Source organism: Silene latifolia, chromosome 5, assembly GCF_048544455.1.
Source record: "Silene latifolia isolate original U9 population chromosome 5, ASM4854445v1, whole genome shotgun sequence".
NCBI classification, from domain to species: Eukaryota; Viridiplantae; Streptophyta; class Magnoliopsida; order Caryophyllales; family Caryophyllaceae; genus Silene; species Silene latifolia.
In genome coordinates, this window is record NC_133530.1 from 3,510,009 (window position 1) to 3,526,668 (window position 16,660).

General features: G+C 35.9%; 1 protein-coding gene across 1 annotated transcript; it reads right to left on the reverse strand.

Annotated features, from left to right (window-relative positions):
- Window positions 1-167: 167 nt before the first annotated feature.
- On the reverse strand, window positions 168-14,225 carry LOC141656441 (B3 domain-containing transcription repressor VAL2-like). Its single transcript, XM_074463327.1, has 10 exons — window positions 13,967-14,225; window positions 11,525-11,655; window positions 6,323-6,404; window positions 6,107-6,205; window positions 4,937-4,997; window positions 4,622-4,676; window positions 3,839-3,938; window positions 3,153-3,327; window positions 1,413-1,492; window positions 168-397 (listed from the first exon to the last, which is right to left on the reverse strand). Exons 2-9 carry the CDS (start codon window positions 11,533-11,535, stop codon window positions 1,413-1,415), a joined length of 663 nt encoding a protein of 220 aa, XP_074319428.1. The 5' UTR covers window positions 11,536-11,655; window positions 13,967-14,225; the 3' UTR covers window positions 168-397.
- Window positions 14,226-16,660: the final 2,435 nt, after the last annotated feature.

The following is a 16,660-nucleotide window of genomic DNA, read 5'->3' on the forward strand; positions in this document are numbered from 1 at the left end:
TCTATAATGGTGACATTTGGCTGTAAAATGGTTACAAAATCCCGTTTTATTGTTTCAGACCAAAATAATGCGTCTGAAGCAAGACCAACAAACTGTAGTAGTTATAACTGGTGGCCTTGAAGCGATGTCGTTATCTTCCATATCAAATGCACAAAGAGATAAAGATGGCAATACTGGTTCAAACAGACAACAATTCCAATTTCAATGTTCCAAATGTTCGACATAAGCAGTCATGCATTACTAGCAGTCTCTGATAAATGATCCAATAAAACAGTACGGGTAACAAGTTCTTTTATTATCGCAAATTATTTATTATTGTTTCTTAGCATATCCGAACCCAATGACAGAGAAGCACGCCTCAGGATGCTCCGAGTTCTGATATGTCTGCTCTTCTCCCCTGCAAAACACACGAAGAGGAAAGAGCGTCATTTTAATAGCAAATAAATGGGATCATGGGAATTTTATAGTTCACTCGATTTTGATACAGAATAAGTTGTTTACATGGCCCCTTAAAAATGCAATGGCGTATGAATGACTAGACACAACTTAGTATTTCCTAGGATAGAAATTTTCATGAGAAATATAGATCTACCCGGAGACTTGAAAGTTTTACATCCCGTCCAACCAAGACATAGTGTAGCCTTAAATGATGATTGTAGTATGTTTTTTCTCCGAATAACAAAGAAGACACGACATGATATTGTCATTGTCTACTGAGTAGCCTCTTCAACTCTAACCACAAAAAAGGAAACATACTAGTGTATTGAGCCACCTCATTTTATGATGTTCCGAAAATGAGATTTTGAGTGAAAATTAATTGCAAAACGGAAACTGAAATTTCAATCACAACCTCGCCCCATATTCAAGAAACTGGCATTTTTTGTTTCATATTCCAAAGAAAACAAACCGAAAAAGACTACAAGTAATAGACTATACACTAGTATTTTTCCTTTTTTTGTGGTCATTGTGATTCGAGCCTTGAAAGCCCACATATTTTTTCAACCACATTGTAGTCGCGGTCCTTAATACTTGCACAAAAAATAGGTAGGAAATATATAGATAGTAGGAGGGAGTAACCGATACCTAAACTAGGTTCTTACCAATTACCATACATGATAACGAGCACTATAACTACGGGTATCAGGGAGTCTTACCTCCAATGTTTGCTCAAACCGATTCTAAATTTCCTTTTTAATTATGTACATGGAGATTTTTATCACTTAACCGCTTCAATAGATAAAACCGCTTTTTCATCTTGATCAGTCATCGCTTTCACCTTAAACTTAGCAGCAACGACTAGTCGGAGATGCTATTTGTCAAACAATTTAAGCTCCGACTGATATAGGAAGTTGTAATCTAAAGGCGTGTTCATATAAATAGTTCAAGTAGATGAAGAAACTTGATGGGCATACCTAAGAGGTGGACGCGCCATCTTGAGACTTCTGATGCTCCATTACGAGTGCACCGCTCGGAAACTGCCTGTAAAATTTCACTTTAGAATAACCACGACGTTAGTCCTGTCATTCAACTCCAATACCTCGAAAGAGGAATGTTTTACTGTACTAAACAATCCATGAAAGCAAAAAAACATTCAGCGAATTCAAGAATCAAGATGAATGCACCATTACAGTAGTTTGAATAAAAAGAGCAACTGTATAAAATCATACTAATCAGTACCGAGAAAGGCCGTTACAAAAACAAACTGTAAAAACAGAACAATACAATCAAAGAAACCTGTTGGATTGGATTATATTGTGATACATCTACATACCTAAGATCAAGTTAGATAAGAAATAGTCATATGTGCGTAAATATAAGAAATTAAGAAAAGTCGGAAAATTCACATTTTGCCACCGTGACCAAATTGTTGCATCCTTTAACTTTTAAATCATATTTTCCATATTTCCAATGGAGCCAAAGACTCATTACTCTTTGGTTATGGATTATAATGGAATAAATCAAAATGGCTCACTAAAGTGGTTGCGCTTCTTTCTGTTATGAAGTAGCGGTCCTTCAATGTAGTTCTCGACGCAATTTTCATCTTGGGTCATTCGGAAACAGCCTCTTTGTGTTGCTAACACAAGGGTAAGGCTGCGTACATCCGACCCCCCTTACCCCGCAATTTGCGGGAGCCAATGAGGCACTGGGGTAATGTTGTTGTTGTTGTTTAACTTTTAAATCATGATAATGTGTCAGGAAAGTTGAAAACATTCATACAATTGTGTACATGATACCCTTAAGGTTTCGAGTTCTACACATGATACCAACCAACACAAACGGGTACTATGTGCATAAACTAAAATCCCGGGGAGTAACATGTATATGGACTTTTTTTTTTCGAAATTCTTAGATAACTTTTTTTCCAAAATTCACCTAGCATTAATAACCGACGCGTCATTTATTTGACTTTAAAAACTAATGGATGTTAGATTTTGGTCGTTGCGGACAAAAAATATATTCCGTACTTTGTTAAAAACTATCTGCAAAAGCTTAAAATGTTTTGTTACATGTCAAGGGTAACATGAGAGCAAAAGAACATTACCCCTTGCCCCTATGTTGCCAACAGAGATAGGGTGTTTTAAAATGACCTAAAACGAAAATTGCACCTTTTGGGCTCTACTAACAGTCTAATTGAGCCATTTTACTTTATTCCATCATAGTTCAGTACCAAAGAATAATGAGAATTTGACTATATTATAAATGGAAGCATTAAGGCACCATGTGAATTTTCCGAAAAACATTACCAGAATATTCAATGGCTTTGGCTTTTGACGGGAAGAGGGAACCACAAAGAAAGAGGTTGTTTATGGATGATAATAATTAAAATTGCGTAGTAAGATGCATTGACACTGTTCTACTTCTTAATACCAGAAGCATAAAGTTTAGTAAGTCATCTTGCTTTATTCCATCATATAATCCAAAGTTGAAGGCCGAAAATGAAAATATATTTGTGTGAAATACACGACAATAATCCACATAATTGCAACCAAAACGCAATATCCATGGAGAATCCTAACATAAGGTCCTCTAGTTTCTACTTTCCATATTGTAATTGCAAGTTATCAATATCATAATCTAGTACACGCTGAAATAAACTCTCGTCAAAATGTACAGAGATCAGATCTTAATATGATTAGTGAAAGTATGCTTACATGAGTCACCAACATTCCAGCCCATTTCATGGATACAGCTTCTAGTGCCATCAAGTACATACTTGCGGCTCTTCTTATGAGGCCACCAGCGCATGTTGAGATACCAAGTCCGTCCTTGTACATCTTTCATTGTAATAGGCATCTTTTGTCGTCCAGGAGGCATGGGAAAATATTCCTGACACAGGAATCACAAACTAGTATCTTTGACATACCAAAATTACTAATTGCATTTATGGAATCAAGAATAAATAAAATTGAGTATTGGTTCAGCAACCATATTGATATGTTACCACCCACATTCATGGTATTAATTCTCAGTAGAAATCAGTCATTACGTCCTAAGCTTAGCTGTTGCACTATTAATACGGCCAATAACCCTTCAAAAATGCAGTCACGGTAACTCTCAGAACCTTGATAACTCAACCCCAATGTGGTGTCACGAAGATAATTTTGAATGCATACCCCACGTTCACAGATCAAACACAACAATCAGGTAAAACTTATAACTTTCCTCATCTAGCACACTTTCCAAGTTAATAAACATGAGAATCCCTGACAAAAACATTATCTTGAGGGCGGAAGAAAGAAACAGCCAAATAGAAACTGGAGCATTCTGGCAAATAAAGATCAAATATCATTGTGCATCAATCAACCTAAGCTTAAAAGTTTAAAACCAGATATCTCACCTCAGCATACTTTTTGGGCAACAGAAGTCGCCCAGCTACAGGGTTACAATCAGTTGAAGTTAGCTTTTTCTCGAATGCAAGAGTAAGCCCCGAGTTTGGCCTAAGAAGCAGTTAAGGAAATCTTCATAGCAATGTTGAGTGAAAATATCGAGTAAGCGTGAACAAACAAAGAAAATGACGACTCTACTGTCATTGTTACTTTATAGAAACTAGGCACTCCATGCACCATTGACAGGGTAGACCGCAAAAGGAATAGGGAATCATTGGCCCTATTCCTGGATCAGACCTGACCAAACTTTGTAGAATGAAGAACAATTGTTGACGGAACAATATTTATATTGGTCCAGCCGGACTGGACCAAAAATAATACGCATGGACTGAACCAAATTGTATAATGTGTTTTCATTCGCAAATGCGTTAAACAATGCAGATAAGTACCAAAGCAGTAACTTATGAGAGATTATGAACTTTATTATTCAAAAGTAATACAGTACATGTAATTTATCATTCATGTCCAATTATAAATTCTAACCAAATAACCAAAAGTGATTCCAAAAAAATGCAGTTTTTGTTATGTTCAGTCCATAATCCAATCAGTTTGGTCTAGAACTGGCCGAATGACCGAAATAACATATTACCAAAACCATGAGCGCACCATATAATATATGGTCTAGTCCAGTCCGGACACAAAGTGTGCGGTTCAGTCCGGTCTTCAGTACAGATCACTAAGTAAACAACCTGGGTACAGTTGAGGAAAAAAAAAGGACATAATATGATGGATACATTTGAGGAACATTGTTCAGTGCTGCTGTCCCTGGATTTGTCGGAAGCACCTCTCCTGCAAGAGGAACATATGACGGTTATAAACATCCCCTAATCCTAGGTCACAGCATACAAGGAGGATATACATTGTATTACAGTATATGCTATTTACTAAATCCCAGTTTCATGCTTTTACAGGTACAAGCATGCAATGTATAATAAATATTGTTTCAACTGGGAGAGAAGTGCCGGCCTATTAGACAGATTAGTTCATCTTTTCGTACACCAGACACCAGCAGATACAAAAATTACTTTGAGGATGAAGTGGGAACTTACCATTTAACTGAGAGGGGTCCACAGGATTTGGGGCTGAAGATGAAGCTCCAGCATTTGGTGCCTGAAAAACATGCATCGATATCCAAAGGAATAAAGCCATCATATGCTATGCAAAAGAAATAGCAGAGAGTTTGATCAACTCAGCCCTCAGGAATCGTATACTGACTACCATTTTTTGTTTGATAGAAAAATTAAAACATATATTGTTCCGGAACAGAGATGAAGAAAAACAATATAAGACAGAAGGAATTGTATTGAACTCAAAATCAAGAAAATGGATAACTAAGCTTGTTATTGCCACAAAATAATGGTCATAGAAGCTTGCTTGAGCATCAACCACCAAAGAGGGGAGTGCAAATGTGCAATACATTAAACATTAATTATTAAATGCAATGTCCACTCCTTTGCCAAACTGAGTTCAAAATTATGAACATTTCACCAAAAAAGAGTTAAAAATTATGGATCACATGAAGACTAACATTTCACACCGTCACACAGGTATGAACTTTTAATGCAAAAAAATTAAAAGGCATAAGGGGTACCCTTTTTCTCAAAGTCATGTTTCAGGATTTCTTCATATAAAAGGAAAACCCTAGCTTCAAATTTGTTACAACACAGCCAACAACCCTAACTAATATAGGAAATAAGGCTAAGCTAGTCTTGAGTGGAAGTGTACCCATAAAAATCCCTAACAAAGACTACAATCTGGTTCAGGCGTGGTGCTTACCAAAACCAATATCCATAACTGGAAAGTGGTATAGCTGAACTTTTGTAAACTACCATAGTAGCATCAAATAAAAAAGGTCATATGCTTTTATTTAGGTCTTTTCAAGGGAATACGGAAAAATATTTCGAAAGTGCACCTTACGCCGTCCTTCAACTGATCCTATTTAATTTGGTTCATTTGGTCAAGGACTCACGTCAGTGTGAAGATGTGGCCACTATGGAGTTTTGCTTACGAAGCACAAAATGAAGGCAATCATTTTAGGACAAAAAAATGGACATGGTATAAGTTTTAGAATAGTCGGTAGATCTCTCTGCGTTTTAAATGAAAATAGACAGCAAATAAGAACAAGAGAGTGGCATTCAAGCAAACATTACACGAACAGTTTCAGTAATTCAGTTCCACGCAAAAGACGACCACTTGGTGTCTATGAAGTCATCTCGTACCTGAAGACTCTCTTTCTTCACACACTCGTTGCAAATGATGCCATATGTGTCACTCACATCAAATGCATTCAAAGACATAAAGCATCCACAGTGCACTTGCTGCACAAAAATATCTCGTTCAAGATTCATATATTAAGGGAAACAATGATATAGAGCTCTCGGTCAAGAATATAAGTCTTTCAAATATATGATAAGAAAATTAAGCTAGCAGCTCACGTTTTCACAGATACCACACTGTATCCAGCCAGTTTCATTTCTGTGATGTGTGTCGCAGAAAGTTCCATCGTTAAAAGCAGCCCTGCAATGACGAATAGTTTGTTAAAACATGAACAAATCTACTTCACAAACCTAGACAACAGTTAATGCACAACGAATTGATGTGAAAATCTAGGCAATTCAACGACATTACGAAGCCAAAACAGAGTTCACAATTCATTTAGAGACACTTAATAATTGTCTTAAGTGTATTATCTTCTTCTAAAATAGAAGCCTATTTTTCGGAAAAAACGAGATACGACTATGTCTTTATTGTTATCATGATTCCCATATAGGTAAACGTGTAAATCTTTAAGCATCTTGTGGATAACATAAAACTCTATTACTCATTTATACTCATTTATAACAGCTCAAAGTTCAAACACACAAAAGCCAATTAGAGTAACAGACAAACTTCATATAAAAGTCAACAAATACTAGAATAAATTCAATTCCATAAAGTGAATTACTATTGTATAACAGATTCCATAAAGACAATCAGCTGACAAAAAAAATGCCACTATAGTCATATATTTCTTTTTTTTTTAGGGTAACTATAGTCATAAATTGTCATAATGTAACCTAGGAAAAGCTCCATAAAACCACCTATATTGCACACAATAAAAAAAATGAAACGACTTAAGTTGAGCTAGACAACAAATTCAAATTCAGAGCGTGAGTCACAGGCACTACATCACAGGAGCATAAGCAGACATTAAAAGAAGACTCTACCCGAAGTATTAGCTAGTTCCTAACAACAAACTCCCAATATCAAGGAGTCTATGATTATATATTAAGAGAACAAAATCGAGCATAAGAATTTGATCCTCTACACAACTAAGAAGCTTATGTTTTAAGTCCTTCCAACAAACTAAACCAAATGCCTAGAATATTGATATATCAAATATCAGCTATCACACATTGCCCAACTTAGTTATCAAGGTTTTGAACGTTACCAAGACCTGAATTTGAGGTTGTGTCAGCCTATCAGCCGCAGCTCTAGAGCAACGGCTGAGATCTATTGCAACGACCGATTTTGATATCAAGTCTCGGAGATTTAATACCATGCCTATAACAATAAATTATTTCCCTATGACTGGACCTAGGCTCTTTCTTTCCTCTTAAAACATCTTAGATGCTTGAAACTTCATGAAAGATCAGTTGCATCCACTGAAAATGGAAGTCCACATTTTATATAAATGTAAAGGCAGAAGCCTCGTAAAGCATAACGGACTTCTATTACGAAGTTCTTAATGAACACTTTGTGCGTTTGGAAATTTGCTAGATTTGATCCAAATATCTCATACCCTTCACAAGCTGTATGTCCTTTTCTAAGGTCAGCTAATTTTATGATTGTTATTTACCTACTGACCTGGCCTGTCAAGAGAATACAAGCTCTAGTGAAACTACCCCTCCTTCACCATAACGCCAACACAAATGATGTGCCAAAAGTCTCCTAACTATAACATATCCATTTGATGCAATAGATGAACGTTACAAACATACAGTATCAGCCCCCCCCCCCCCCCACCCACACCCACACCCCACCCCCCACCCCCCCAACAAACCACATAAATAAACACAGTTGCAACCTCTCAGATAAATATAAAAGACAGTTGAGAAAGAATGATATGCATGCTTAGATATTTAACACGTGTTTTTAAAAAGTTGATTGACCCTCAAAATGAGTGCACACCAAATCCCGACAGCTTTCCCACCTTATTCGACCCAACCCACAAAGTCTACATAATCTAACCGTAATGAAAACATTTCCAGGTAAAAATAGAAGACAACAGAGAAAGAACGTGGTCAAATACTAAGGTAAGGTGTGAGCACTTGTTTTTAAAAACCGGATGATTATCAATCCAAGCATATATCAGTACATCACAGTCCACTAAATCCCAAACTTCCATAAATAATACTGGAGTGAAAAATTCCACTGAAATGGATTTAAAAGGTAATAACACTATAACAGTATTCAAATGTGTGAAAAATTATGATTACACATACATAGTAATGTTTGCAGTTCAAGTACAAACCTTTTTACAGTAGAAATTTTTAATGACCACTTAAACAACTAAAATAAGTGAAATTGAAGGTTATAATTAATAGTTTACATCTCAATTGATCCATCTCCACGCCGGACCTCAAATAATAAGTCCATTTTAATGCCAAGATATGCATGCGATGGATAAATAGAAAACTTACATATGCATTTTAGATGCATTATGAGATAAACTAGTTATGTTTTATGTCATAATTAAATACACTTGATGATATAAGTGATTAGTATAATTTAAATCAAGTCGCTCATTTTAACGGGTCCGTACACATTCCTACATACTGGAACTTAAACAGACATCATATTACAATAAGCCATAGAGTCGACACAAAGCTTGATGTGTGCCCGATAGCACACGTCAAAAGCATCAGATACAATTTCTTAAGGATAGGAACAAAATTTTCAAAGACGGTAAAATCGTGAGCATATATGAGTTTTATAGACCATCTAGTTCCAATCCCTTGGGTTTTTGCCAATGTGTGCTATCCCCTTTGTGTTCATTTAGTATACTTAGTTATTACTGATAAGAAAAAGGTTTTTCACAGGCTTGTACTCCACCAAAAAAAAAGAGGTATATTTCACGTTTCTCATTTCAGTAAGGCAAGAAATAATAGAGATTCTAAATTCGTTTTCAACCACTAGGACTCAAAGGATGGCCAAGCATAAGGATCCCCATTCTCTACAATGACTTCTTTACTTAAATTTAACAAAATCCACCAGTCCTCCCAGGCCACAAGTCTTAATGCTACAGCACGAGGGAGCGCGGAAAAGTAGATCTTCTAATAACTTGCTCTACAAGAAACTTCCAAAACATCGGACATAAAAGTATCTATCTAATAAACGTTCAGTAACCGTTCATTTTCTTGATTCGTTATTTCCCTACATAGTTAGTCTATAAACGGCTATAAAAACAAATCTGTTCTAAACTCTTTTAGGCAAAGATACCAAAAACAGATATCGTCATATAACAAGACTCTATATCAATTATCAACTATCTATTGATTGCTTTCTTATGTTGCTGTTTATTTTCCTTCAATGGCATTAGACTCCCTATTCGACGTACTAGAAAACAATAAATAATAAGTTAAAACAAATAAACTTTAATCCAAATCCTTACTAAAAGAAAACATTCTATCCATAACTGGAAAAAAAAAAAAACTTGTTTGATCAACCTTAATCATGCAAGGGCATGAATTCTACGAGGCACAAAGGCAATGCAGCAGAACTAGCAGGCTTTGCCAAAAACATATAATCTCCACTGAGCTTCATGCAGAGCAAGAAACTGAAAGAGACTAAAAGGCAATTCTTAATTATTATTTTTTTGTTTACAAGATTATCTTTGTAAAAACACAGTTCTAGTTAAATCGGTATGTATAAGGTACATGTGTGATACGTTAGAGTTCAATCATGACAAATTGGATGATCTCTAACGAGAATGAAAAACTCCAGAAACAACGCAAAAACATTGGACAAGACAACTGAGAAAAAGACTGAGGATAATCAAATCCAAGATGCAAATGCTGGACCGATTTTTTCCAAATTAAAAATGTCAAATCTAGCAAGAAACAATGCCAAGATACATATACAAAAAGCAAATCACCAAAAACTAGAAGAAAGATACAAGCTTCAAAAAGATTTTAATAAAAGAATCCAGTACTCAAACAAAATCTTTCAAGCAGGGATCACAAATTCTTGATTTTTTTCCCAAATTAATTAAGCCAAATCTAGCAAGAAAAAATGCCAAGATACATTTACAAAAATAAAATTACCAAACACTCGAAAAAGATACAAACTTTAAAAAGGTTTGAATAAAAGAATCCAGTACTCAAACTAAATCTTACGAGCAAGAATCACAAATCTTAGCAGTATCAGAGCCCTCAGGACGTGATCCACCTTGAGATATATCGTATTCGTGTGCACAAATAAAGCATATTTCTCTGCTTGGAGCCATAAATTTTTTGAATCAAATGATCACAGAATGTGCACACATCAGAAACCTAGCTTCCAGAGAGATAAAACCAGGTGGAAAAGGAAAAAAAAAAATCAAATATAACCAAATAATCAAATACAATTGTTAAGGTAAAAAATCGTGACAAGGGCACTTTGTATAAGGAAGGAATCAAGTTTTCTCGTGTTTCCACAACGCGAAACACATGAAAGAGGGGAGGAGTCTGTTTAACCAGAGATAAAGACAAATTAGTGTCATTGGCTTTTATGGAACGCAATCAATGCCAGGATCATCTCTATATCAAAAGCCTCTACATAAAAAAGTAAAGCAATTTAAGAAACGGATTATTTTCTAAAATCATATCCACCCATAAATGAAAACCCATAGGCCATTCAGAATGAGCAAATTTAACTAGAAGCATAAAATAGTGTTTTCTACCCTCGAAAAAGACTATTGTTTTCTGAAATCATATCCACCCATAAATGAAAACTCATAGCCATTTAGAATGGGCATATTTGACTAGAAGCAAAAAATAGTGATTTGCTACGCCTCGCAAAAGACTGAAGATGTGACTATTTTACCAGGCTGTATCTGGCAATTAGCATATTTACAAATTACCAAGCATGTCTCTACTAGATTGCAATATCCACGAAACATTTTTTTACAAGGAAGAGTAACTTTCATGTATGTAACCATAAGACTAAAACATCTTATGTTCAACATTCAATTGTGTTTTGACCACTAATGATGTACGTTACTCCGTATACTTTTAGTACTTCTATCACTGATAAAAAAGTGATTTATACTACCACGACAACTTAACACGCTTTAAATATTTTTCAAGCATAATACACTTATATGTCCGTGTCCAATGTGAGCCTAACAGCATCTGCTAATACATCCTTCGCATATTAAAAAGTCCAGCAGAAAAAAGGACAAAGAACTACATTAGATGAACAAACAAAGTTAAAAAAAATTGCCCGTCAACATTTAATTTCCGTCTCTCAGTTTTCTTCAACTTCCTCCATAAAGATACAGGATATACGAGCCACAAAACATGCAGGCACATGGAATCATCAACATCGCAATTGCATAGTTCAGTTTTCAGAAAAATGAACAGAAGCATAGCAGGCAGAAATATCAGAGCGAGTACCTTGCAATCATAATTGTCCACCGGGAACATAGTGCCTTCAAGGCGCCCGCCAATAGAGGCAAAAACAAAGAGGTTGTTCCGTATGGCCCGTGATGAAAATTGTATCGAGAATTGTGTGGAGCGACAGTTACCTTGAAATATAAAAAGCGTTGACAATTTAGTGAGTCATTTTGCTTAACTTCATCATACTCCCAAAAAAATTGGTGAATATTTGGCTCCATTAGAAATGAGAATATCAAATGATATTTTATCATAATCTGCTTATCATGTATTTCTATCAGGTGGAAAGAAATCTTCATTTATAAAGAACATAAGTGTAAACTAATGAGGATATATACATGTCAAGATATCTTCCAAGTAAACTGATAACAATTCATTTCCTTAAATAGGGTGTCGCTCATTAAGTGCCAAAAAGGCAAGAAGCATGGTTAAAAAAAATATAAAAAAAAATATGTCAGTAGAGGATGCATAATTGGTGGCGAAAATGTCAGCGTTGGGTTGTCGCTGATGTAAGCGGGAATTCAAAGATGCTTTACCAAATGTGCTTCTTTTTCCCTTCAACTTAATATATAATTTGTGTTGAACAACATGAGTCTATAATCTCTCTTACGCCCCTTTTTTCGCAACTAAATACATCATTACAAAAATAGATGTTTCCTAAATTCTTTTGCCAATGATTGGATATAGATTAAATCATGAATATAGGGATTAAATAATATATGAAATATCAGTTCAACAGGCAAATTATCGCCATTTTTCTACATGGCATATGGGCATTGTATAAAGGGAAGTGATGTAACGGTGATCTAGGATTTCATTAGTGACTGGGGTAATAGAACATATCCGGAGCATTGTTGTACCATGAAAAAGATATCATCACCTGTTAGGGAGGTCTACTAACGGAGTCACTCTGCTCTGTCCATGTCTCGTATAGCAAATAATCCAAATGTAGCTTTCCGTCATGGGAGATAAGCTCCACCCCCACCCTCAACTCCCCTCCTAAAACTATTTACATTTTCCTAGATGAGAGACACTTTATGAAAGTATAGGAGTCCTGAAACAACATTGTGTGCAACTCATCTCTTATTATCATCGAAAAGACCATCTCAAGTGACACCAAAATATAACACTATATCCCATAGCTTCATTGCTGTTTCAATTCCAATTAAGCAACCATGTTTTAGCAACCACAAACGAATTGTCAACAACAACAACATCAGAGCCTTAATCCCAAATTGGTTTAGGGTCGGCTGACATGAATCATCCTTTAGAACCGTCCATGGGTGATCGCACACCTCAAAATGCAAAAATATAGAAGAGGAAAAGTGAAAAACAAAAGGGGAGTGAAACATAATACAAAAGCCAAGGTAACCCCAATGAATTGTCAAAGAATAGAAATTGGTCTCCTCATGAATAAGCTTTGAGCCTTATTCTGCCAAATATACTCTAGTACTTCGTAATTGATAGCAAGTGTTGCACGGCACTACACTCGTTAAATCCTCATGATTGCAACAATATCACAATTCTGAACAATTAGTTTCCAACCCCCTATTAAATATGATCTCGCTATCCACATCAACTCCGCAACGCAAAAGGTCCTGACTACATTATGCAATAGAAAGGAGATAATACCCAACATAAGCTATGTTCTATTGTCATTTTCAAACACATTAATCCTTCAAACCCAACCACCTTCACGAAAACTAATTGCATTATCATAGCTCTTAGTTATAACTCAAAATGTCATCTCGCACTGAAAATCACAAATCGAAAAACCCTATTTTATGATCGCAAACTAGATGCATCTAACTAAACATCTCATTACAACATCATCTCTTACCAACTCATATGGTCACCCAAATAAACCAGAACCAGAAAAAACTTACAAAAAGGCTTAATCTTTTTGAGTAATACAACATTATCAACCCGTAATAGTTACTCTAATCCATTTGATTGTATACGTTTTTCAAAATTCCCCTCACATAATTTGATAAGCAATTAAGGTTAAATCTGTTTCAGTAATACAACATTATAAACCCTAAATAGTTAATCTAATCCATTTGATTGTATACGTTTTTCAAAATTCCCCTCGCATGTATTCTGAAAAGCGCGCTTACAATCTACAAAATTAGAAACAAAGCACCATTTTCTAATTTTAAAGATTCCAACTTTCTAACCCTTTGAATGAATCTACGGATGCCCTAAAACAATTGTTACTAAAAGCGCAATTCTTACAAATTAAACCCTAAATTTCAACTAAATCTCTAAAACACATGTCATTATCCATAAAATCTAAGCACAACCCACAAATATACAAAAGTAATACTTACAAACCAAGATCAACTACAATGTCAAACAATATACTTAATCATGAAACATATCAAATAAAATAAGAAGAATAATCAAAATAATGTAATTGACTAAATAAGGATGATTACTTACAAATTAAACTCATGCTGAAGTAGCTCATTTCTGATCAATGTTGCGGTATTGTAGATTTCATAATCATGATTGGGAGAAATTCATACACCATATTGAAATTACAAAGATCAAAAGATGAGAAAAGATGAGGTTAATGAATGTTGAAGGTTGATATGGAGCTCTCCCGCGGATTTACAGAGCTTTCTATCCCAGATTCTTGTTTAAGAAAGCAATTTAATGGTAAAACGATGAACTCTAGAGGTGGCAATCGGGTTAATGGGTCGGATTTGAGTTGGATTAAGTCGGCCATTTATATTGGTCCATATGGGTAGACCTGGCAAAACGGGTTAGCGGGTCGGATTCGAACCGGACCAATTCGGTCCGGGTCAGATCGGGTCTTTCATTGATTTCAGGTTAATTCGGGTGGAGGCGGTCATTTCGAGTTTCGGGTCTGTTTCGGGTCAACTGAGTCAGGTTGTTTCAGGTCGGGTCATTTACGGGTCAATGAATAATAGAGAAATAGTCATTTCAAGTCTTTTCGGTTCAATTAAAGTTATATTTTGTCGGGTCATTTTCGGGTTTTGTGGTTTCGGATTGGGTTATTTTCGGGTCGGGTCAATTCGGGTTTTCGGATCACATTCGGGTGATGTTGTTCAGGTCTCGGATCATCTTTTCGGGTCGGGTTAATCAAGTCGGATTGTTTTTGCCAGGTCTAGGGTAGAGGTGGCAATTATTGACACAACACGAAAACACGACACGAAGTTATTAGTGGGTTAGGGTTTTATCCGTCTTTGGCTTCATTGCTTGTTGCTTTGCCTGGTTCAATAATACTGCTTATCCTAGTGAGTTTTACGGGCCCACTGGACCATTTACTTTTTTAGTTAGAGACCAATGTCTTGGCGCTAACGTGGGATCTGCTCAAGGACTAACTGGTAGATTTTGTGACCCATTTAAGTAACGAGGTTGACACGGACACAACACGAAATTTAAATGGGTCGGGTACTCGGGTTAAGGTTGAGCTCTTTTGACACGAACCCGACAGAAATAACTCGTTTATTTAGAAGAGTCATAATATATTTGGGTTGAATCAATAATCCAAACAAATTACTTAAAAATATGCATTTTCATTCATCATTTTTGGGATAATACAAACAAATAACTTAATCCAAACCAACTTAAAACTTAGTTTAGTTTATTAGTGGGTTAAAATGACCAGTTAAAAAATAAATGGATTAAACAGATCGGATTGAGTTATGAAAAAATTAAATGGGTTGGGTTAGGGTTGAGACACGGGACATTGTAACTATTGCATGGTGCACAAGGAAATTTGTTTTTCAAGGAATACTAACTGAAGCAAAATATGCACAAGCAAATCTTTATATAACACATGCATTATTTGCATATTGACGATTATTCCACCCGAGTATGGATAAATTTGTAGATTTGGCAAACGGGTTAATTGGGTCGGCTCAATTCGAGTTTGTAGTGTTCGGATTTGCAAGAATTTGGTTCTGGTCGGGTCATTTCGTATTCGAGTAATTTTCGGTTCAGTTGTTATCAAGTCATTTGGATAACGGTCTGTATGCGATAATAAACATTTAGGTTGGTTAAATAGGTTCGAGTCAATTCGGGTCCTCAATTTGGATGCGGGTCATTCGGGTCGGGTAGTTTATGATAAAATCATAATCGTTAGTTGACCGTAAAATAAAATTTGGATCGTCAACAAAAAATAAAGGGATTTTCTCACACTTATATCCCCACCAATTTTTCGTTTTTTTGAGGTGTACCATTTTTTGAAAAAAAAAAGAAATTAAGAGCAATAACAATAGTAAAATTTTATATAAAGTTCTTCATATGACATATCATAATACACCAATCCTAATTTCTAAGAATTTTTGTTCACAATAGAAGAACTATATATAAATTTCATAGATGAAAAAACTATGAAATGAATAATGTTAAATAGTTTCACACATTTTACAAAGCTGTATTTTTTTTTTTTTAAGTCCCAAACTCGGGATTATCCCATAATATTACAATTAAAGGAATCGATATTTGCTAACCATCCGGAAGGCAACCTTCCCCCTTCCTACCATCAACTAAGCTAGGAAAATGAGCTAAATAATGAGCAATACAAGAACAATTGCGTTTAACAGAACGCCAAACAACAGTATCTAAATTTCGACAAAGTCTTCGAATTTCCTCAATGAACAAAAACAGCTCACTTCGCCCCTGTTTTCCTTCCTTCAAGATGTCAATAACGAACTTAAAACCACTCTCCATAACAATGAGTCAATGACTTCTCCTCGTTGCTTCTAGCAACCCTTCCAGCACAGCCTCGGCCTCCGCTTCAGTAGCCTCCATAACTCCTCTCTTGCGCACAGCCAAAGCCCACCTAACATCCCCGTCATGACTCCAACAAACAGTCCCCAGCCCAATTCCCGCTCCCTCCTTAACACCCACATCACAATTAATCATCAACCACCCATCTTCTAGCCGCCTGTTCACACTCGCTCCTTCCCTCCGCACTATGTCAGTTCGATCAACTCCATGCCTCGCCCCTACTTTTTCCACCTCATCAAGCTCCTTAATACCATCTTCCACCCGTCTGACAACCTCCATAACATTCACCCTTTGCCCATCAAAGACCCATTTGTTCATCGCCTCCCAAATCGCCCAACATCCCATCATAACTCGCCCTCATTCCTCATCATC

Bases quoted from the DNA above. Each gene is read 5' to 3' on its own strand.
- LOC141656441 (XM_074463327.1), bottom strand. The intron at 6,206-6,322 runs GTGAGCTGCTAG...ATTTTTGTGCAG, and splicing joins AGTGTGGTATCTGTGAAAAC to CAAGTGCACTGTGGATGCTT. The intron at 4,677-4,936 runs GTAAGTTCCCAC...TTCCTCTTGCAG, and splicing joins GGACCCCTCTCAGTTAAATG to GAGAGGTGCTTCCGACAAAT.